Consider the following 23,211-nt stretch of genomic DNA (forward strand, 5'->3'; position numbering starts at 1 on the left):
CGAATAAATCTGTCAGCAGTCCCAAAAGAGCTGTTTACGATTTGGAAGCCTTAAAACTACCCAGTGCTCCCAGCTCCTTGTATAACCCATGCCACAGTCAGCCTGGAAAAAGCACTATTTACTATAAAAGTTGCCATTTCCAGATAAGGCAGTGGGTAAATTTATTTGTGCATACATATTTCTGGCAATTCAATCAGTTATTCTCCCTGTCTGGGAGAATCACACCTCATCTTCTCATTTCACCTGGGAACCACCACAGGTCGCACCTGAAACATGACTGAAATGATCTGCACAGCAATGACCCGACCCCCCTGCCACTGGATTTCTGAGTGCCATGAAGCAGCAATTCCTAAATATAGCCTGTGTCCACAGGAAGGGCAGCAGAGCCATTGGGCTGAACATTCCCGAGCCAGCCGTTTCTCCTGCGCTGCTGGGTTACAGATGCCAACCTGAGGATGCAGACCCTGACGCGCACAGAAACATTTTCTATTTTTATCTGTGCTAATAAATTGCACCAGCTTTTATGAGCCACTAAATAGGTTCAAAGTCCCCTCACTGTTCCCTCTGATTCTGACAAACCCCTTTATGGTCCATCTCATGTATGACATTAACAGGGCAATGATCTTCAAGCACATATTGAAAACTCACAATAACACCATTTTATTTGTTTCCATTACGCCACTCCCAGAGGTTTCCTTTCAGATTATTCCTCTCTAATCCCAACCATTTCCTCCACAGATATTCGAAAAGCATGATGGACTTTGTGAGAATCGTGGCAGGTTTTCCCAGGGTCTCCACGGTGGGATTTTTCTTCAGACACCTACCAAAATTCAGATTTCCAATCAGTGTTTGAGAATCTGCAGTTCCCAACTTTCATTTCCCTTTGTACAGCCTTGCCAAGTAATAAGATTCTGCAGACTCCTTCCGACTGGCCTGAGGCTTTATAGTTCTCACGTCCTGGAACTGCTCCTTCAGTCTGTTTTGCAGAAGACGGGCCTCAGATCCATCCCAGAACTTACAGAGCATCGTTCCCTTTGGCTTTAGAATGCTTTGGGACAGGTTCAGGAGGCCCAAGCACAGACTGATCACCCTCTGGTGATCCAGTTCCTTGATTCCCGTGGCGTTAGGTGCCATGTCGCTCAGGATAACGTCCGCCTTCCCGGCGGGAAGCAGGCTCTGGATTGTCCCCAGCATGCTGGGGTCTGCAATGTCAGTCTTCGACAGGAAAACTGCTCCTTCCAGAGGGGCAATCTGCAGGAGGTCGACGCCGAGGACGAAGCCAGTGGGGACAGCAGGATCTGTGAGGAGGAAGGACACACAAACACTCACAGTGGCTGCAAACAACCTGCACATACCTGAGCTCAGGAAACAAAACTGCCTTCCTGTCCCCTGGCAGTTTGCTGGGTGCATCTGGATGGAGGGTTTGCCATAAGCTAATCTATTCCAGACATGAAAACTCAGCTGCTTTGGATAAGCAAAAGGGGATTTTTCTTGTTTTTCTGCTGCTGTTTCAAGGCTGACAGTCCTGGACAATGGTACAGATGATAATACCTTATCTTGTAGGTATTAATGGCTGAAACCATGTAAACCAGGCACAGTGTTTACTTCCATTTTTCTAGAATGGAAATAAAAAAATCAGATAAGCAGAGGTAACTGCTGGAGGCCAAACTGATTTCAGAACTGGATGAGGGGATCTTCCCCACAACAGCTAATCAGAACACTAATACCACATGGTATGATTTTATTTCACAAATACAATTTCTTCAGACCATCTGAAGATTCACTAGGCACACACCTCACGTTTGTATCAGTGACTCTGGCATTTGCCAAGCACCCACGTTCCTTCCCCACACCGCTCCCACCGTGGGGTTTCTTAGATTTCATAGTATCTCATAGATTTCTCATACACTTCAAGAAGAGTGTCATCCCCATCCTTGCCTGCCAAAAACAAGCACGTACCAGTACCCAAGGCATTGACCCTCTGTACAGCGACCTGGCTCCAAGCACCAGGTGCTGCTCCACAGTCGAGAACAGAAAGTCCCGGCCGAAGAATATGAAGCTTGTCATCGATCTCCAGTAGTTTGAAGGCACTTCTGCAACGGTAATGCTGCTGCTTCGACGCCTTGACAAAGGGATCCTTCAAGTGCCGCTCCAACCACAGCTGCTCGGTTCCAGTTTTCTTCAGAAACCTGACTGTGGTGTGCAGACATCTGCTCACCAAACGCCAACATCTGCCCGGGAAGAAAGGCAAGTAACTGGTTAGTACATGATGACTATGTATTTCAGAAGTCTCTATAGTAATTAATTCCAACCTCGACTACAGGCTGCCCAGGGAGGTCGTGGAGTTTCCCTCTCCAGAGACATTTAAATCCCACCTGATTGTGTTCCTGTGTCCAGGTGAACCTGCCTCGGCACGGGGGTTGGACTGGATGATTGAACTCCAGAGGTCCCTTTCAACACTAACAATTGTGTGATTCTAAAAAGAAGACTCCAAATTTGAGATTTTTGGCACCTTTAGCTGTCAGGTCCAACCACAACAGAAGGACCATGTTTTGGATGAGGCCTCACGCATTACCCTTGAGGGAAGGGAGAGAAGAGTCCCCGCTCCAACACAGCTCCGGTGTGTAGGGACACGACACGGCAGAGTGACCCCAGCACGGTCCCGGGCTGCTTCAGAGGGGCTGGCGGCCCCCGTGAGCCCCCTCAGAGGAATCAAGGGGATACCCGAGCGGAGCAACCCACAGCCACAGCCACTACCCGGAGGGGACCCGGCATTTCCAGCAACCACACACCCATTAACCCACTCCTGAGGGAAACTCCGGGCGCCGGGACTACCGACACCACACCACCAACCCGCGGGGGCGGGGGGGGGGACACGGAATCTCCTCAGCGGCCCCGCCACGAACCTTCCCCCAGCGATAGCAGCACCAGCCGGCCCCGCCATGGCCGCCCGGGCCCGCCCCGTCCCGCCCCGTCCCGCCTCGTCCCGCCTCGTCCCGCCTCCCGTCACGGCGGCGGCGCGGGAAGAGCCGGGAAGTGTTGAGGCTGAGCGGGACTGAGGTGAGCGGGAGAGGCGGGGGTTTGGGGCCGAGAGGACAGGGATGGGATGTGCTGGGGGTGTTCAGGATTTGGGGAGAGGGTGGTGATCAAGGTGGTGATCAAGGCTTTGGGGAGGAGGTTTGAGGGGCTCAGGGGTTCGGGGAAGGGGTGCTGAGGGTGGTCAGGGGTTCAGGGGGGGGTTTGGAGGAACAGGGATCTGGGGAGGGGGGGATCAAAGATTTGGGAAGGGAGTGTAGGGGAATCAAAGATTTAGGGAGGGGGTGTTGGGGAGGGGCTCAGGGATTGAGGGAGGGGTTTGGGGGGGATAAGGATTTGGGGAGGCGGGATCAAAGATTTGGGGAGGGGCCCTGAGGGGCTCAGGGATTCGGGAAGGGGTGCTGAGGGTGGTCAGGGCTTCAGGGAGGGTGTGTTGAGGATGATCAGAGATTCAGGAATCGGATTTGGGGGGAACGAGGATTTGGGGAGACAGGATCAAAGATTTGGGGAGGGCGTGCTGGGGCAGCAGGAGAGCGAAGGTCAGTGGGAGTGTTAGAGAGGTACTGGGAGAGGCACCGGGGAACCAAGGGTTTAGGGACCAGGCATCGGGGGGTGGTGTGTGTTTTGAGGGGTGAGGGCCTCTCTGACAAGGGGTGCCGGGAGCCCCTGGCAAAGCCTGCCCTCCTCATCCCTCTCCCAGGAGCCATGTGCACGTCCAGACTCTTCACCCTCGTCCTGGTGGTGCAGCCACCCCGTGTCCTCCTGGGCATGAAGAAGCGCGGGTTCGGTGTCGGGCTGTGGAACGGCTTCGGGGGGAAGGTGCAGCCCGGGGAGAGCATCGAGGAGGCTGCCCGGAGGTGAGGGCTCGGTCGGCACCCCAGGGACACATGTGGGGACACAGGGTGGCCGTGGAGCTGTTGGAGGTCAGCTGCAGGTGGAGGCACCGCAGCTCGGCCGGTACCCACCAGTGCAGCCGTAAAAATGTAGTGACAAAATAGCAGAAATTCTTACTGATGAAATTCTTCTTGAATTTCATCAGTAAAAATGGAACAGTATAATTTTTAAAAATTTTAGTGCCGATTTCTAGAAGTTCTTTCTTCTGTCTGGTCATTGAAATGAAGTAGCAGATCACAGTTGAATTGCTACACTCTAAAAATCAGGTATCTTGCTCTTTACATGAATATTGCTGTTACTAAGCCGCACTTTGCCATCTCCTCAGTTCCTGATACAAACCCAGAGTTGTCCTTGCACCTGCAGGAAGATCAGTGTTGGTGTGCTCAGCTGCTACCCAGCAGCTTCTGCCCTGAACAGTCTCCTCAGCTGTGCCAGCCCAACTGCCTGAGTTCTGTGATGAGCTGACCCTGGGGACAGAAGGGTCTCTGTGCAGATGTGCCCCCAGCAGTGCAGGGCATTAACGTACCTGACACTGAGATCGTGGCTTTTTGTGTAATTTATCATCTCTGAGTGGAGGGCGGGAGATCAGTTTTGTTACTGAACTCGGCCTTCACTTGCCAGGTTCACACTGTGGCGTAAATCTAGTTATCTGATGTGGGATTTGATTTCCTGGGTGTGTGTTTACCTGTGCTGGCCCAGAGTCCAACAGTGGAGTTTTCATTCACACGAGACGTGAAGTGACAAAAGTTTCCCTGATCTCAGTTTCACAGCACAGCCAGCACCTGCTGCCTGGGTCTGTCCTCATCCCTTCACCTGCAGTTGACTCCAGAATGACACAACCAGTTCCTTCCGAGGTCATCTGTGCAGGAAACTGTCCCCAGAGCCAGGACCAGCTGGACACGCTGGCCACTTGCCTGGCAGGAACACTGCTGGTGCGCTGCTGCCTCGGGGCACAGCTCTCCTCCAGGAAGTGCCACACAGTCCAAAGGAAACTTCCCTTGCACTGAGAGTTGAGGTTTTAGGCTGTGGTTCTGTGTTGCTCTGTCGGTTGGGCTGGCAGTGGTGTCAGGTGTGAAGTCCTCCCAGCACAGATAGTTAAACATTAAGCTGAAACATAAACAAAAGCTCCCAGTACCAGAAAGATTTCTGTCCTTGGCTGGATATGACATATTCCTGTGAGCACCTGGGCACCCACAGCTCCTCAGTGGCACACTGAGCGAGTTGGTTATTTCTAATTTGCCACCTGTAATGTTTCCACTTGCTACAGACAGAGCCAAGCAGCTGATGGATAAATTGCCTGGAGAGCCATAGCAGTGTTGTGCTTTGTTCTTCAATTATCTCTGCCTGTAAAAGGAGGCTTTTAGATTCATTGCTGGAAAACTGCCTCTGTTTTAGACATAGATAGCTTCTCAGAAGATAAACTAAAATTAGCCAAGACATTAAGTTGAAATATAATTTTGAAGGATGGGATCCACGAAATCGACGCCAAAGAAAGCTGGAGCCTTGTAATGATTTCCATTACATTTTGAAATTGTTGTTACTGCCAGATAGGCAACTACATTAATTATTAACCTTAACTAAAGATACGTGGTTTCAGAGTATTCTTGTTTTCGTACATCAGAAAAACCATGACTAACTTCAAGCTAGGCTGCTTCTATTGGAGGGAGGTAAAATAAAAATAAAAAAAAAAAACCCTGAGTGTGGAGCATAAACAGAGGAAATAATTGGATGTGTGTCAAGTAGCTGTGCATGGTGGAGCGTGGCAAGGAGCTGTCTGGCACATCTCTCCAAGTGCTCTTAAAAGAGTCCTGCCTTCTGGCCTCTCGTTATGCTCCATGTGCTTCCAAGGAGCGGAAAGGGAAAGTTTACACAATTGCTTTGTGTTTTTTTTCACACTGCCTTTGAATGAGAGGTGGAATTCTTAATGCTCTGTATGCAAGTGATGTTACGGAGTGTGTAATTTAAATAAGCTTCAGTTTGCCTAAGAAGCAGCTGATTGTGTAGCAAGTACAGATGTTCTGGTGTTCATCACCTGTTTTCCCAAAATTCTAAAACCTTTAGCTTGAAGTTGGCAAAGCCTTTTGTCTAGGTGAAGTGTATCTCTGACTTCTGAGGCCACATCCAGCCACAGTCACATGACTTCACGTGCCCACTTCTCAGGGTATCTCAGAAAAGATCGGCATGTTGCAAGGACTGTAAATTACATGATCTGTTTTCCTAAATCTTCCCCTTCCAACAGACTATTTTCCTACCAGCCTCAGGGCCTGAAATAAAACCTGGTTCCCGTGTGGTGTAAGTAGACTCACGGTTCAGTGGAAGTGAGAACCCTGCTCTGTTGTACAGCTTTCACCTTTGGATCACCGGAAAGGTTTTGAATGTGCAAGTCAAGCTATTGACTGCAGGGGTTTTTTTATTCCTTCCCCTTTGATATAAAGAAATCTGTGTCTTATTCAGGGAGCTCCTGGAGGAGAGTGGACTGACTGTGGACACCTTGCACAAGATGGGTCGGATCACATTTGAATTTGTGGGCAACTCTGAACTCATGGACGTTTACGTTTTCCGGGCAGATCACTTCCATGGAGAGCCAAGAGAAACTGAGGGTAGGTAGCTGGTGGAGGGCAGGGAAGGGTGTGTGTGCTCTCTTGAGACAGCACTGCTCTTATGAAACGGAGAACCCCCAAAGGGAGGCAGCTGGGCTGCAGAGGGAAGCTGCTTTTTGGCAGATATGCAGCAAAACTTTATGAAGAAAGTCCCATGCCGATATCTTTTGTTTTCTCCCCCCAGAAATGCGGCCCCAGTGGTTTCAGCTGGATGAGGTGCCATTCAATTGCATGTGGCCAGATGACATCTACTGGTTTCCCCTGGTGCTTCAGAGAAAGTTGTTTCATGGCTATTTTAAGTTCCAGGGAATAGACACCATCCTCGAGCACAGCCTGAAAGAAGTAGAGGAAGTTTAAGAAAAGGGAAGCATTCAGCTCAAGTGCTACTGCCCACACTGGACTGCAACACCATGAGTACAACTTATGAGGGTTTCCTTGCTCAGCTCTCCAGAGACTTATTTTCCAGGTCACTGGAAAGTAAGGAAAACAAGGGGGTTTCTTAAAGCAGAAATGAAAGCACCAAGATTTTCCAAGGTGTAAAGTCCCAGGCTGTGGTATGCTTCAGTGGTTATGTGATCACAACTGTTAAAAACTTAGTGTTAACCCTTTTCTTCACGGCTGGCTACTGGTTTAGGCTTTTCCCTCATGACTGCAATTTTTTCTTTTTAATATTAAAAATATTTTTTTGGTAAAAGCTTGTGTTGTTCTGTTGTAACAGTGTTGTGAAAGCCTTTTGAAAAGTCCAGATAGAGACCCCTCCAGGGTTTTCCAGCTGAAGGCACTGCGAGGTTACGAGAGTTTAAAAAACAGAAGTTAGATGTATGGTCCTGTTTGAGCCCAGCTTTCACTCTTTCAGCTCCTGCTGCGACTTTGAACTCCTGTGAGCATTTTAGGTAAAAAATATGCTGAACAAAATCAACTTTCAGCAAGTCCCTGCTGTAAAGTGCCACCCCCCATGGCTGCACACTTTGCCACAGGGCAGGAACAGGTGACTGCTCAGCACTGATGTCAGCCCAACCCAGCAAAAGTTTAATCCAACTGTGCTAGAAATAACACATCACATATGTGGCTTCTTACACAAGTTTTGTTTTGTTTTTTTTTCTTTTTTTAAACACTTTTACAAACATATAACACTTACAGATAGAATCTTGGAATGTAATGTAGGATCTGTAAACATTTCCAGTCTACCAGCTGTAGTAATAGTTCTTTAATTCCTGCATTTGGATAAAGTGCTTCATACATAAGGCTATTTGAGCAAAGCAAAGATACAGGATATTCCAGGCAGGCAAAATTCACACCCTCTGAACAAAATTTGCTTCTTGTCTCCCCTCCAGCAGTTTTGCATAATTTATACCACTCAAAAATGCCCTTCTTCATCTGCTCAGCAAGCCACAGCTCAGACTTAGAGGAGGAATTAACACCTTAAAACCTTACTTTTGTGCTGCACACTGAGTTATTTACAGAGGTTTTGATACCCACCTCTGCTTCTGACCTGGCAGGATTTCTGGCTGCTCTAACAGAGAGAATGGCTCCAGGCAAGTAGGAGAGAGAATAAGCCCAGGAGAACAGGCAGCTTTAACAGGGTGTAGGACCTTACTGAGTGACTGAAAAGGAGGGAAAGGGAGTGACTGACAGCCAATACCTGTTATATCTGGATTTATTTCCTGGTGGAAACTGCAGACTGCTGGGTGAGAGAGCACATCACAGAATCACACAGAATTACTGTCTGTTCCTCCAGGATTTAGGAAGGAACAGAACAAGCACAGCTCAGGCTTGCACTTCTCTTTGCCATCCCCTCTCTGCAGTGAGGTCAGCCCTTTCAGGAGGATGCTTTCCCCAGCCCTGACTTCCAGGTCATGTCAAATTGCCGGGATGTTTCTGCTCCTGCTGCTGTTGTGAGACTGACATGGTTTCAGTTCTGACCCCAGCTGGTGAGCTTTGTCTGTTAGGAAACAGCACAAACTGAAGGGTGTAAATTAGCCTGTTTCAAGTTCCAGGAATTACACCCTTGCACTATCAAAGTAGGAGAGTAAAAGCACTGGAATGCAGCAAGGCACCACTGAGCACATCACAGCTTAGGAGGAGCAACTTGCAGGGAGGATGCAAAGAGAGAGGAAGAAGGACCAAAGATTGAAGTTGTATTGTAAATACAATTTGGAGTCTTTCAACACATGATACTGGACAAAAAGCCACTTCACAGCTTGAAGTGGAGAAGCCCTCACGGGTGACAAAAACATAGAGCCCTTTTGATAGAACAATTTTCAGGCAGCTCTCAGGGTCTCAGGCTTTGACCACCCTGGTACCTACACAACAGACCTGACAAAGACACTGACACAAAGACTGGAGGCCTTTTCTACCCTCGCTGTTTTGAACACATGAAGGTCCCCTGACCTCAAGCACAGAGAAGCTTCCATTCACAAAGGCACGTTTACACTGTGACACCACGTCTTACAGGAGCATCAGCTCTTGGATAGGCAGTACACACTCCTCGTCTGGTTTGTTTAGTGTTCACTGCAGAAGGCAATAGCAGGGAGGGCACCACAGCTGTTTCCCCCACGCTGACCAGGGCAGACAGGCAGCTGAAGTCAGCCTGATGGATCCCCTGGATTCCCTGCTGCACCTCTCCAGGGGAAGGAAGCTGTGCTTGATGCTGCCCTCCAAGTCTGACAGGTCCATAAACTGAGCGAACAAACACGGTAAGGAAATCCCTCACATACTGAGGTAAACATAACAGGGCTGTTTGCACACTGAGCAGTCTCCCAGAGGAAAGGTTTAGAAACTAAGGGTTGTATGCAATAGCGTCTGCACGTGTTTAGGAATGAGACAGAAGCCTGACAGTCCAGTATGAAATAAACTCTGAAAGTGCCAACAGCTGGATCAGCTTTGAGAATACAAGGCCTCTGTTCTCAAATACCAGGTGAACAGAGTAAAACCAAAACAAGAAAGACCCACCCCCAAACTGCTCTCCTCAGAGAGTAGAGGGCTGACAATGGAGGAATGGGTGTTTTCTCAATGTAGCTACAGTTCCTTTATAAGTCCTGTGGTCTGTGTTTATCATTATTACAATCTCTGCATTTAGACTGTAGAATTCTTGTTTTCAAGGAGAACAGGAAAGAGGAGTTAGTCTAAAGCCCAAATGTAATTTTGATGTTTGTTTTTTGGGGGGATTTATTTTTTGATTGTAAATGAAGTCCAAAATTATAAATTCTTTCTAGAAGTGAGAAGTGCAAAGTTCCATTCAGGCTAATGCTTTGCAAGTGCTCCTATGGAACACTGCCCAGTCAAACAAATTACCTAGAAGATCCACCAGAGGTATCAGATCTTGCCCCAAAACACACAACATTTTCTCAATTTGACTGCTCACCACATCAAGCAAACAAGAATAAACAAGGGAGGATGGGCACTAAGACTAAGCCAACCATAACCAGCCAAACCCTTCTAAAGATGCCAGGGGTAAAGAGCATGTAAAAATCTGGTAACACGCTTTCCGCACCTGAACCACAAACCATCCTCCTAATCAAGACAAGGTCAAGCAGGAAAAGCTTCTGTGCCATTCCTGAGATAATTATCTTCTGTGTTACTGGACTGTAGAAACACTTCCCTCCCCTGACAGTTTGCTCTGCCTTGTGAGCAGAATCTCCTCTGCATCGCTTTGGAAACCTTCAGGAGAGAATCAAATCTGTCACAGCCATTTGCAGTTCATCTGTCTCGCTGCACAAGGCCCATACACAGGAGGAAAGCTGGAAAAAGCTCTTAATGCATTCTGAGCAAGGTTGGCTACACACTGCCTAAAGCCCAGCACCCAAGGAATTCACCCACATCACTCTATTTTACCCCATTTTGATGCGTGTGAGGAATGGTTATTCCAGTCTCATGAAACCGGACAAATAACTTATCTTGCTTTTACCTGAAGAAACTAACCCAGAATTTCCACCTGGATTAGGAAGAGCTTCATGTTGTACTGAGTTTTCTAAATTAAATTAAAAAAAAAAAAAAAAGCAGCTTTTGTGATTGGAGGATTTAAATATATTTCCTGCTAATGGGGAAGTTCCCCAGTAGAAAAATACTGTAATGGTTCCAGTTTGACAGCGAGCACTCATCCTTGTTAATATGCTTCCTTTTTACCCACTCAAAGAAAATGCCAAGAAGCCAAATCTCAAATTCCCCTTTAGAAGCTATTTTGGCCCCAGAGAAGTCAGGTTCAGGGGAGCCCTGTTCACACAGCTTTGCTGCAGACGTTTGCAGTTCCTTGGATTATCAGATTCTCTGGAGGATGTGCACCATTTCCCGAGGTAACACGATGTGCACGTTCTCCTCCCCCTTCGCCTCCCGAGAGAAAGTCACGAGATACAAAGTGGAGAATGATTACTCCCTTTATCACAATCACAAATCATTCTGAAAACCCCGTTACCAAGGGCTGAGCTGTTTTTAGAGATGAGAACTGTCACTTGTCTCCTGTCCTTCACAAACACACTCCAGTGTTACCCACAGCCAGGAAAAGGAATGACAGTAACATCCTGATAAATACTGATTTTTTGCTAACAAACTTTATCAGCATTGTGTTCCAGCCTGCTGGTATAACAGGATACTTCTGATATTAGACCAAAGAAAACACCTGCCTTTGGGTCAGCAGCTCTCCAATGGATTCAAACAGCTACTCAGAGGGATGTCAGAACCTCCAAAAGAAAACAGCTACCCTGTAGCTGTTCTGCTCACCTACTAGGACTGATTTACAATTATGGAGTGTTTTATTCAATTATTTTCTCATTTATGCCAGGCAAACTCCTCTGAGTTCCTGAACCCAGCCGTCTTTGGCCCCAAACTGAAAAATATGAGCAAGTCCCCAGGCTGCCCTGCAACCATGAAGGGAAACACACTGACAATACAGTCCATCCAGCCTCATGGGAAAACCCCTTTACACAGCAGCATTGACCCCTGCCCAGCTGGGTTACAAAATCCAACCACTTCATTCATTTTGTGCTAAGGTCTAGCAGTAAGAAATCAAATGCAGACACCTACAAGGGGATGGGGGATGGCTTTCAGCTCTCCTTATGCACACATGTCCCTAACACAGGCCCTCCAAGGCGTAAAAGGCAATTTATCTCCACTACAAGCAAGTGCTTCAGTTATCCCGTTCATCTCAGCACTTCAGAGACCTCAGTGCAGAGATGTGTCAGCACAGCTGCAGATAAAGCAGGAGGACTGTTAGTACAAGATGCAGAGGCATCAGCAACAGCACTGCAGCACTCGCTGTGCCAGGCCCCATCCCGACCCTACGGAGAGTGTCTGCAGGACAATGAACGTCAGCTCTGCCCCAGAGCACTGCAAAATTCAGAGATTGTCTTTATATCCATACGTTCTGCCCCACATCCAGTCTGTCTAAATCAGAGAGCAGCTCAAAGCAGCAGTATTTAAAAAAAATAAAAATAAAAAATAACTGTTTGGAGGATTCATTTTAAACATCTGGAGGTAGAGGTCCCACCCCTTCGTTGATTGCCCTTCTTGCTCCATGCAGGATGCTCAGAGCATTAACTGGAGAAGAAGTTTCCCTCTGGAGGTGACAGTGGTGGAGTTGGCATATTGCTGGATCCCACGAAAAGGCAGCTCAACTTCGGCTTCAGTTCATTCCAAACTTTACTCATCTGTGAGTGGAAAAGGAGAGAAAACAGAGATGAACACACGGCAGGTAACAATCTCACCACACTGAATTTTAGCAGCAGTTTCAGGTACTGAAAAGCACAACACAAGTTTGCTGAAGTGTTTTCGGGAAGTTCAGTGGACACAGATTTTCTCTTCCAGACTGGTGCTACTGGAGCTCCCTGAACATTTCCCTGAGCATTCATGGAATGGAGATTTACCATACCTTGGTCAAATTCCTGCACTGAAGGGAAGGAAGGGAGCTGAAGGAGGAAAGACTTTTCTAATAAAACAAATGCAAGAAAGTCTGTATACGGGAAATATTAAAGGCCATATTTAGGGGTTATCAAAAAGGAGCTCTTAGATTTAGAGCAAAAGCAAGGAAGTTGTTCCTTGTCATACAATTTCTGTGTAGCACCACTAAAAAAAAAAAATAACAAAAAAACCCCCAGATTAATCCAGCAAACACACATCATTCATTACAGAATTGCTATTTAATGGTTGGGTCTTCTTCAACCAGCCATAGGATAGTTGATGAGAGAAGTAAAGAAGGAAAAAAACAGCAACTTGCTGCAAGATACAGTCTTTTAAAGGAGTTAGAGGCCAGCCTTGATCCTCACTCCAAGCTGGAAAGACCTTAGATGACTTCTCAAGTTATGAAAGAGCCCAGCTGGACAGATGATTAGAGGACGAAGGCCAACAGGTGAAAACAAATACACTCAAATTCTCATTCATACTTTGGGAAAAAGGATACAGTCCAGAAGAACTCACCTCTTTGTGACCCTGGATCTGGGAGTTGACAAAGGCCCCCAGAATGTGAGAGGTGAGAGGCAGGTAGATGTGGATGAGCTGTGTCTCCTGATGGAGGCAGTACAGGGAGAAGTAATTCCGCAGCTCCATGGTCAGGATGGCGTTTTCTTGCTGAAACAAGAGGAGCTCTGGGAAATAATTGCCAGGAAGGGGGTGCCGAGGAGGTTCACTTACAGCAGGAGAAAACAGCATTCCTCACCTCACCAGCAATTCAAACACATATCAAAAACCCCAAAAAGGCAGTTCCTGAACACATTTGATACAACAGCAACTGCACTTTCTGTCCTGCATTGCTGGTCTCCACAGCTCCTGCAAATGATGTGCTGCCCAGGGGCCAGTAGATAGTGTGGAGGAAAACAAACGCCTTTTCCATGTGGCACAGCAGGTAGCTCAGATTTCCCAAAGCACAGGCTCCCCTTTCAGCCCAAAGGCTTTCTGCAGATATGACAGAGCAGGCACCACCACAGAGCCCAGTACCACCACCCTTTGCTCTCCCAGGAGCCTGCCCTACCTCCACAATCCGAGACTCCAGTTGCTCCACTGATTCTGGTTCTTTGTTCTGCACAGTGGCACTCATCATCTGCTTCTTCATCATGCTGTACTTGTGCAATGCCCTCTGGTGCTTGTGCAACACCCCCTTCTCGTGTCTTTCACACAGGTCCTTTGTGGGAAAAGAAAAGAACAGGTACACAGTGGAAGCCAAGAGTCAGCAAACACACAGCCAAGTACATCAGGAACACAAACACGTGGTCGTGCTTTATGTAATTTCCATGCTGCAGATTTTTGTTCCTTTATTTTCAAGAGGGTCAAAAAATGCCAGTAGCTTAGAATTCAAGAAAAAAAAAAACCTTCTTGAACCCAGACCAGTGAGCTTAAGAGGCAACCTGGAGCATCACTTCTGCCAACACTTTGGATCTTATCAGGCCTCTTATCTTTTCTGACCTTCTCAAAATAGAGTGCAGGCAATTAACTGTGGTAAGAGCTTGCCAGCGTCCTCTTATTTCAGTCCAGGCCTGGGAAGGTCAGGAAAGGCTGCCTCATACAGTTCAGTAGGTGCTTCTATAAAAAGTACCTTTGGTCATAGATCAGTATTAACAAAAATTCTTTAATTTGTAACCCAGCTCATATCTCCAGGAGCAAACCAGCAGTGACCTAGTTCACTGCTTTGACTCAAAGCAGCCAAATCTGAAAATAAAAAGTTAGCTGATCCATACAGTCCAAGCACTTGTATTTTGAAACTCCTTGCAGGGTTTGCTCTTTGGCAAGTTCTCATCACAAGACAAGCTGATCAGTAAGGCTGCAGAGCTGGTTATGGCCAACATGGCTCCCCTCCCTCTGCCAGATGCCCAGTTTGCCTCTGAACTGGCCTCCCAGACAGTTTTCCATCCAGTTGGCCTTACACCCTCTAAAAATCACAAGCTTGCTCTAAACAACTTTCTCGCTGGCAGAAGAACAGCAGAGCTCACTTTATAGGACTGGAGTAAATCCAGGAAAAGGTTCAGCTTCTCCACCACATCATTCTCTTCCTGTTTACCCTAGAAAACAAGGAAAAAGTACATTTTACGTAAGCCTGGCAAGAACCAACATCCCAGTCCTTCACCTCCTCACACCACGCAGGCTTTCGCTGCATTCTCCAGGGCACGCTGGTGCTTACACAACTGCATCAAAAAGCTTTCAGATGGCACTGGAGTGTTTAGTCTTCAGCGTGCAGAACAAAGACCTGACTGAGGCAGGAACAGCTTTTCCAACTGACTGATCACTGTAACAAGAGGAGTTGGTTTCACAGCCCTGCGTGTCAGTCCTTTCAGCGAGCTCTGCCTGGAATTTCTTGCTCTTGCAGATTCCTCCAATCTTTCATCTTCCCTTCTTACAAGATAACTAATCCATTAAAGCTTGGAATACCTGCATGTTCCCCATAATAGTTCATGCATCAGATGAGACACCAAGCCAAATTTCACTACTATTTTTTTTTTTTATTTTACAAAATACTCTCTTTTCTTCCTGTATCAACAGAGCTCTCTGGAGTGTAAACTCTGGAGAAAAAGACCTGGTCTGACTGATCTACAAAAGCATGCTCAGTGTTTCAACACAATGAGATGAAGAGCAGGGAAGACAAAATTATTACTTTTCCTTCCCAGACTGTCGTGTTCTCACATTATTCTGACAGTCATAACCACACTGCACACTTACACAGGAATATGACGCTTCTGTCTGAATGACTCTCATGCAATGTTTAAGTACTTGAATGTCAAAACTTGATTCAGAAATAACTTATTCTGGATTCTCTGGAGCAGATTAGTAAAACAGAACACAGGACTCTTGGACAGCTCACTAAAGTAGTACAATTTAATGTGTGCAATAACCATTTAACATTAGGAAAGAAAGCAGGTTTTTCCCTCCTTTCCCTTGCCTGTTATGGTTTTTTTTTTTTTTCCCATTTAAACACAGTCCAGATATTTCATTCAAGCTTGAACAAGCAGGCTGGTGGTTGAGGACGAAAGTTTGAATCACCATCTCCATCTTAACTCTTGAAGAGCTTATGTCCACAGAGTTTATGATTCAAGATGAAGTTTAGGGCAGCAAAGTACCTCCTTCATGTTACAAAAAGAAAAAAAAAGAAAAAGAAAAAAGTCAAGAACTCACCTGTTGCACAGCCTTATCTGCCAGAAGTGCAAATTCAACAGACAGACCCTTCAAGGCTTGTTTCAGAGTCCCCCATGTGCTGTTATTCAAAGCAGCCCAGGAAGGAAGTGGGGTAGTGTCTGAGCCCAAAGCACTGGAAGGAGATAAGTAATGGTCACATCTAGGAGACAAATTCCACTGAGTAGATAAAACTTATTTGCAGAGAGCAGTTCAGAGTTTCAAATCTGCCTAAACAGCTTCACAGTGCTGAGCTGCTACTGCCCCAACACAAATGCAGAGTTAACTGTGTACTTACTGGGGAGAGAGACAATAAAGTCAGTACCTGAATGTCCTGGTATTTATATTTTCTTTCCTCATGTTCTAGGGAATGCAGCCTTAATGGAAAGTGTGTATTTCCTTTTTTTTATAGTAAGAAAAATTGATTATGACCTACAGCATGCACTGGAATACCTATTTTTACCAGACTGGAGGCCTTATAAGAGTTTTGAATTCTGAAACAGCAGTAGAAATGTTCACATTAGCAAAGCCTGATCCTCCCAACCTACCTGAGCTCCTTCCCAAATATGAGGAGGTCGGAGGCGTTGTCAATGGCTCGAGAAGCGATTCTCTCCGCACGGTCCCGGAGCTTATAAAAGCTGTTATAAATATTTCTGATGAGCTCCCTGCTGGCAGCAAACTGGGCCTGTATGTCAGATGGGAGGAAGTCCTGAAGGAGTAGAGAAAGATTACTGGTAGGTAAAATCAGGCACATCACAGTCTGCAGAGAGAGAAAGAGGCTTCCCTCTTGTGCTCACTCCCTCACGCCACGCTGTAACAACCCTGAAGAGATCACCTTTTCATTTTAGTTCTCCAAGTCAGATGTCACACAAACAGTCCTAATTTTCAGAGGCAGAAAGAGGTTCAAATAGCTTGTGTAGATAGAGTTGACAATATCTGCAATTCTACTGTGCAGTTAAAACAGGGGTTGTGAGGCTTGAAGCTCACAAATTCTACTCTAATCCTACTGGTAACACCCAGCCCAGTAAAGTCAAGAATTAACTGAAAGTTCAGCTCTTTTTAACCAGTGTATCACTGGTAAAAACCTGAATTAAGCTCCAGTTGCAAAACTTTCTGCAAGCACTGCAGGAACCTGAACAACAACTTGCTTTAAAATTGCTCAATGCACACAGTAGATTTAAAACTTGTCATAGCACCAATCTCTGGGATAAACAGATATATGGAGAACTTATAACTAACTTCTCTCTAACAGTCCAAATTGCTCTCCCACAGGGGGAAGAAGACAGACAGAATGAGGGCATGAACACGTGGGAAAGACATCCATCTAGATATTACCTTTTAAATTGTGCAATTTGTGCATGTGTTTGTTATGCAAGTACAGGTAATTACAAGAAACATGTTCTGAGCAGGATTCATTGTTTAATCTTTATCATATTCATGAACCAGCATTTAGCTACAAATATCAGGACCTTAAGAGTCAAACGTTTATTTGATCTTTCCGATAAAGTTACAAGTTCTTCAAACTCTGTAAACAACTCTCCTACCTAATGTGTCCATCACTCCACAAATGCCTCAACTGATCCACCAGGAGAACAGAGCCATTCAAACCAGAATAATGTGCTGCAAAAAATTCCTATACATACCTTGGCCTGGGTGGCTAATTTGCAGGTCATAAACTCATCTCCTACTCCCTGGACCAACTCCCTTAGCTTATTCTGTACATCCTGGAGAAAACACAGAATCAAATCAGCATGAAAGAACAAAGTAACAAAGGTCTCAGATACATCTCAACAGTAAGACACGTACATCTTTACCCGGGTTAGCTTTAATTTAAGGAGAAGCATAATCTGTATTCCCCTAAGAACAGTTATAATTTTCAAAATACTACCCTCTTGGCACTGAGTGAAATTGCCTTCCACTTTCCAGCTGTAGAAACACCTACTGAGAGAAAATTCTCCTCATCGCAGGGAGCAAAAATATGCAGGTCAGAAGCAATTCTGAACCCTGTGCCCAGTGAAGCAGTCACATGCAAAGTCAGGACTGTTGCTAACAAACACTCACTGAGCCACTGAAGGACAGGAAGAGTTTCAAGAGCACATCTTCTGAGAAAGGGGGGTGTCGAGCCACCAGGTTTATAAAGCGCTTCAGCGCTCTCCTCCTCGATTCTATGAATTCTCGGTCAGCTGCAGGAAGAAACAACATTTCAGTTAATGCACCTCACATTACAGCTGCTCACAAAGAGAAAAGCACTCACTATTAACTTCCTTGTACTTACAACCCTTGCTTGAGCACTGCAACAAAGAGCGGGTTACCTACAGTCTGTCAGCTCCCAAAACCAACCTTTTAGATTCACCACCTGAATAAATATTCAGGTGGTTCTTTATGTTTTACCAAAATTCATCATATATACACCTATGTGTGGTTATTTCCACAGAGTGGGTCAGGTAAGCAGGATAAACAACCAAACCCAAGGCCTGAAACTTCCACTTACCAATTGTGGGCCTACAAAGATTCTTATTCCTCTGAATCAACTTCACAGCTGGTCCCCAGAGGGGATCCCAGTCTGTTTGGCAGTATCCATCAGGATACTGCATGGATACTAGGATCAGTATCCATCTTTTCATGCAAGATGTCAGAAAGTATTTTGGAAGACCAGCACAGCAATCTGCAGTACATCCATCCAGAGCCTTTACTTTCCAAACTAAAAGAATTCTGCTCATCTTGCTGAAACAAGAAAAATTTCAATCTGGCAATACTGTAGTAAGGCAATAAATCAAAGTTCCTGGTGTTTTTCAGGAATGATGAATGATAAAAAATTAAACTAAAGATTGAAGGAAAAGAAAGCAGAATAGAAGGAAATTAAAGGAATGCTCTTATCCATGACAACGCTCTCATATCATGAAAGGTTATTATTCTTCTGCCTCAGTTCTAAGCTGGCACTTTGCTGGCTGTGAGGACTCTCACTAGTGATCCTCAGTACAGTATCAACCATTCTATCATGTTTTTTTCTTAAACTTACGATATGCATGGGAAGAAATGCACCGGTGAATGCGCAGAAATATCGACACAATGGTAACACAAGGAAATAACAGTTGACTGACAAATTATATATATATATATTATATATATTGGTAGCTTCTTCCAAACATCCTCTCCCCACTGAGATTAATCACAGAAGGTCGTTTTGCTCACAGGTGTTGCATGAAGCGGAAATTCTGGAAACTCTGGCTGAGAACACTGAATCAGGTTCAATTCAAGGGATGGGTTTCGCAACCTCAAAAGGAAGGTCTTCACAACTCACATTCCAGCACAGGAACATAAGGCCACTGAAGCTTCTCAGTGCTAGGATTCTGCTGTGTTCCAGTTCACTGTACACCCTGCTCTGCTCACTCTTTACCAATTTACATGTATTGTAGCAATACATGGACTCCTCAACCCAAATCAATTATTTATTGAAACACAGTGAGCTTAGCACCATGGGCAGGAGAGGAGACAGTGAAAAGCTTGTTCTTTCAGAGATTAAGTATTAAACAAGATGGGGTTTTATATAGTTATGCAACATTTGAAATAATAAATGCTTAAAGTCGGTGTCAATATTTGAGATTAATGAAAAACATTCCTGAAGGAGCTTTGATATGCTTCAGTCTTGAGATACTGGTTTTTAGTCTAACAGCTAAAGTGTACTTGAATGAACTGACACTGATTCCACCCTCAGGTTTTAGCTTCTGGTTATGCTAAAAAGAACATAGAATCATAAAATCATTTAAGTTGGAAAAGAACTTTAAAATCACTGAATTCAACTGTTAAATTAGCATTGCCAAGTCTACCACTAAACAATGATCATCATAACATGTTTGTCTAAAAACCAATACCTGCAGCTCTGCCACGCTCTTGTGTAGAATTACACCTAAAATCTTGGTAAGAAAATCATTCCACAGGAAGAAACCCCACTGAAATTTTACATCAATATCTCACCTATAGGAATTTCTAGGGTGGCAATAATTCACAACTGCAAATCGTGCACTATAACGTCAAATTTGTTTTCTGAGCCAAGCAGAGAAGCAAAGACTTTCAAGTTTTTAAACACCAATTTTTAACAGCACCACCTCGACCACGGTTGCACCAAGACCCCTCCACCCAAAAAGCAAGACCCAGGTTTACCTCCCAGCATCCTCTTGGGTGGAAGTGCTGGCACCATCCGATACGGGAACTTCTGGAGCAGCATCTCATGGAACACCACAAAGTCATTGTATCGCCTGTAGACTGAGCATTTGAACCTCTGCAGTCAAGGAAGGGGGAGAATAAGTCAATTCACAGGTTAGATAGCAGCAGCATTTCCTTTTTATTTTTTTTTTTTGTTGCTATCAGATGTCCTAAATGCAAAAGGAAGACAAGAAAGAAATCGTAACCAGAGATTGCAGAAATGACCTATTTCTCTTTAGAGGCCTTGTGGTGGGAAGGAGGGAGGAGATTAAAAGAAGACATCTCTTGATTATCAACAGATATGGAATTCTTCTAAGTGCGGTGTGTTGGGTTTGTATGGAAAGGTTTTGGTAGCAGGAGGACTACAAAGGTGGCTTCTATGAGAAGCTGCCAGAAGCTGCCCCCCCCGCCCAGAGGTGGCAAAACAGTCTTAGATCATGTCAAGTTACTACCCAATCCTAATGTCTGATGTTTTAAGTGAACCTCATAAGAGCAGAGACCTCACACTGACGTTAGAGCTATAAACAAAGACTGAAAGTTCCTTTAAAACCTCAGGTCTTCACTCTGCATTTCTTAGATCAATATGTAGAAGAAGCCAAAAAAACTGTTTTCTCATTCCCAAAGGGGGTAGGTAGCAGCTGGAACAAGACATTTAGGAGGCAGAAATCCTCTAAAACCAAAAAATAAATAATCCACAACCCCCCCACACCATTACTACAGATTCAACCACTAATAGGAAAGCCCTCTACTCATCCTCACTACATTTGCATTGCACATCATCCACCCCTTACAGTGGCACTATGCCAAAATAAAGCAATGAGGCACATAACTGGAGCCCAACAGACACAGCCCCGAGGGCCTCCCTTCAGCTTGCTCCAAAATCTGATGCTGATTTGTGCTGCAGATCTCAGATGAAGCTCAAGGCCAAAGCTACACTTCTTTTTGAGGCAGAATCATTCTACAGCTACAACTATGAGAGTGACTAAAAGGAATCAGTCATGGGTTCCTAAACTCAAAACCTTGCAGGACCACCGGGGTCACCAGAGTCCCTGAAATCCCAGGCAAAAATAAACACATATTCCTAGAAAGCCCAGAGAAGCATTCACCATATCTGCCCTTTCCCCTCACAAGCCTTTGTCAAACTTAGGGACGTCACTCTAAAAAACCTAAAGCCCCAAATGTCACTGCAGACAAGTGACCCAAATGTGTGACTGAATATGTACAACAATGACTAGAACAGTTCAAGCACTACTCAGTAACTGATATTTTGGTGGCCTGGGAGGTGTCAATCACACATGGGGAAGATGTCAATCACACATGCTTGGAAGAGGACATCTTTCCTCCTTGAAAAAAACACACAGAAGCTACTGGAGACATACTTCACTGGCTGCTCTACAAATAGGAAAAGGCAAACCATCTTCAGTCCTCTCATATACCAAGAGAAGAACCTACAACCAGCATCACCCAACACACCTACCAAATCAGTCAAGACTTTGCCAACTGCACAGTCATTGTTAAGAGGATACACTCTCACCGAGCCCAGTGCTTGATCACATTACCTTGCTGGAAACTTCATATTCCACATGTTTCAGAAAAAGGCCCTTCTTCTCAGGTATAAGCTCCACCTGCACACTATCCTTGCTCAATAGCTCTTGTAGGGTGTGGGAAAGCAGCAGTGGGTTTCCCTGGGGCGTCTGCATTAGAAACTGTTCTGGTTCCCTTGGTTCATTTACTGGAGGCTTTGCCAAATCTAGAAGACAGAAAGGGGAAAAAAACAGTAGACCTGATAAAATAAAGTAAAATAAGTAGCCTTAAAATATTCTGTTCCCTTGCTTGGTGCTCCCAGAGTGGTGCAACACAACCAGAACACCAGCCAGGCCGCTCCCCTGGGAGGTTATGCTGCTTCACACACATTCAGGACATTGGTACCTCCCTCCTCACAACACCCAGGAGCACCACCAATTACATCGAGTCAGAAAGACATCTCTACCAAGCAAAGAATCACAGGCCAAATTTGTTCTGTGAATCAGCTAAGAGGCCTGCATTTCCTGTCTGTCCAGCTCCCACCACAGCAGGATCTGCCAAAATGAACAAAACCCCAGCTCAGCAGTTTTGGATCCTGCCTAGAACAACTCATGGAAGGAAAGAAAAATTGTGTCATTTTACTGCGCTGCAGAAATTTAATCCATTAATTTTGCATGTCATTACAAAGGAAGGAGACACTTCATTTGGCATAATTTTATTAAACTCTCTGACACTATGCTACAGTGAGCGTGAATTACAATAATTTACTATGTCAACATGCTCAAGTTCAAGAGCAGGGGAAAAGGGTTCCTAATAAGGGCTACCAACCCAACAATTCCTCAATCACGGCCAGCTGTGGCAAAATCTTTCAAACAAACCTATTCCACTGCTCATAGCTAGAAAACAAACAGCTTTTGACGGTGAATTCAATCATAGCTGGGCAGTTTTGCACAGAAAGAGCCTAACTGAGCCCCAGCTAGATGCAAAGTGAGAAAAAAGATAGGTCTTAAGAATATGGCCCCAGAGGACAAACTACACCAAAGAAGGGGCAAAGCTGATGATTCAGAGTAAGCTCTTCTCAAGTGACTGACCACAGTCCACTATCTCGACTTCATAGCGGCACTGCTGTGTGGCTGTAAACTAAACTTACATTTATTTTCAAAGCACTCCTTTTTTTCCACCCATTCCACACATAAGAAACAGTGTGAAAGATGTGGGTATGGAACCTATTCAACCCACACCTGAGTTCAGCCAGATCCACAGATGAAAAGTCACCCAGAAAAGCCAGGTGGGATTCATCATCCCTTCCTTGCCACTGTGTAAAAGTTCATAAATATATCTACAGTCCTGAGAACACAAAAAGACAGTAACACTATAGAAGCAAGAAGCATTTCTTCAGGTTTTGATACATAGTTCAAGAAGTTGTTAACTGTGTAACAGATAAACTCAGGGAAGATAAGAACTCATATCCTTAACTTGAAACTCTAATCTCCTCCCGATAAGGATTTCCCACCTCCTCCTTCATGTGTTCCAGGCCCTGATAAACGGGGAAAACAGATGATCTTCAGTTCCTCAGATACATGGCATCAGACTCTTCATTATTTGTTCCGTAAAATGGCTTAAGGAAACCAAACCAAATCCAGGACAAATGCCCTTATTCCACATGTCTCATCAGGCTTCAGATGCCTGCTAATGTGACTCAGAGAAGCAAGTCTTAACACCTCTGCTTTATTAGACTAATATATCACCTGCTAACCCCACCTATGTAGTAGGAGCTCCTAAAAATTTCCAGCTACCTGCCAGAAATTTCCAGTAAAACAATGCAAGCTAATTCAATGTTGACGTGGGATACTGCTGGATAAAGTGA

The 23,211-nt window shown here is 45.2% G+C and overlaps 3 protein-coding genes across 4 annotated transcripts in view; 1 reads left to right on the forward strand and 2 right to left on the reverse strand.

Moving 5' to 3' along the window:
• Window positions 1-639: 639 nt before the first annotated feature.
• On the reverse strand, window positions 640-2,944 carry MRM2 (mitochondrial rRNA methyltransferase 2). Its single transcript, XM_027878262.1, has 3 exons — window positions 2,907-2,944; window positions 1,960-2,231; window positions 640-1,298 (listed from the first exon to the last, which is right to left on the reverse strand). Exons 1-3 carry the CDS (start codon window positions 2,942-2,944, stop codon window positions 874-876), a joined length of 735 nt encoding a protein of 244 aa, XP_027734063.1. The 3' UTR covers window positions 640-873.
• A 40-nt stretch (window positions 2,945-2,984) lies between these two features.
• NUDT1 (nudix hydrolase 1) lies at window positions 2,985-7,245 on the forward strand. Its single transcript, XM_027878249.1, has 4 exons — window positions 2,985-3,060; window positions 3,737-3,893; window positions 6,385-6,530; window positions 6,715-7,245. Exons 2-4 carry the CDS (start codon window positions 3,742-3,744, stop codon window positions 6,885-6,887), a joined length of 471 nt encoding a protein of 156 aa, XP_027734050.1. The 5' UTR covers window positions 2,985-3,060; window positions 3,737-3,741; the 3' UTR covers window positions 6,888-7,245.
• Window positions 7,246-7,632: 387 nt separating this feature from the next.
• Window positions 7,633-23,211, reverse strand: part of SNX8 (sorting nexin 8) — a 23,244-nt gene continuing 7,665 nt past the window's right edge. Inside the window, exons 2-11 of one of the 2 annotated variants that reach the window (XM_027878246.1) lie at window positions 21,380-21,572; window positions 19,779-19,896; window positions 17,679-17,800; window positions 17,261-17,341; window positions 16,166-16,326; window positions 15,621-15,753; window positions 14,444-14,512; window positions 13,489-13,638; window positions 12,939-13,088; window positions 7,633-12,172 (exon numbers count right to left, since the gene is read on the reverse strand). In XM_027878246.1, the coding sequence (XP_027734047.1) occupies window positions 12,059-12,172; window positions 12,939-13,088; window positions 13,489-13,638; window positions 14,444-14,512; window positions 15,621-15,753; window positions 16,166-16,326; window positions 17,261-17,341; window positions 17,679-17,800; window positions 19,779-19,896; window positions 21,380-21,572 (1,291 nt within the window). In that variant the 3' untranslated portion in view covers window positions 7,633-12,058. The remainder of the gene's footprint in view (window positions 12,173-12,938; window positions 13,089-13,488; window positions 13,639-14,443; window positions 14,513-15,620; window positions 15,754-16,165; window positions 16,327-17,260; window positions 17,342-17,678; window positions 17,801-19,778; window positions 19,897-21,379; window positions 21,573-23,211) is intronic. The other variant, XM_027878248.1, reaches the window with a different exon arrangement.

Source organism: Empidonax traillii, unplaced genomic scaffold (genome assembly GCF_003031625.1).
Source record: "Empidonax traillii isolate 1590-97213 ecotype Southwest subspecies unplaced genomic scaffold, ASM303162v1 scaffold39:size2480183, whole genome shotgun sequence".
NCBI lineage: Eukaryota > Metazoa > Chordata > Aves > Passeriformes > Tyrannidae > Empidonax > Empidonax traillii.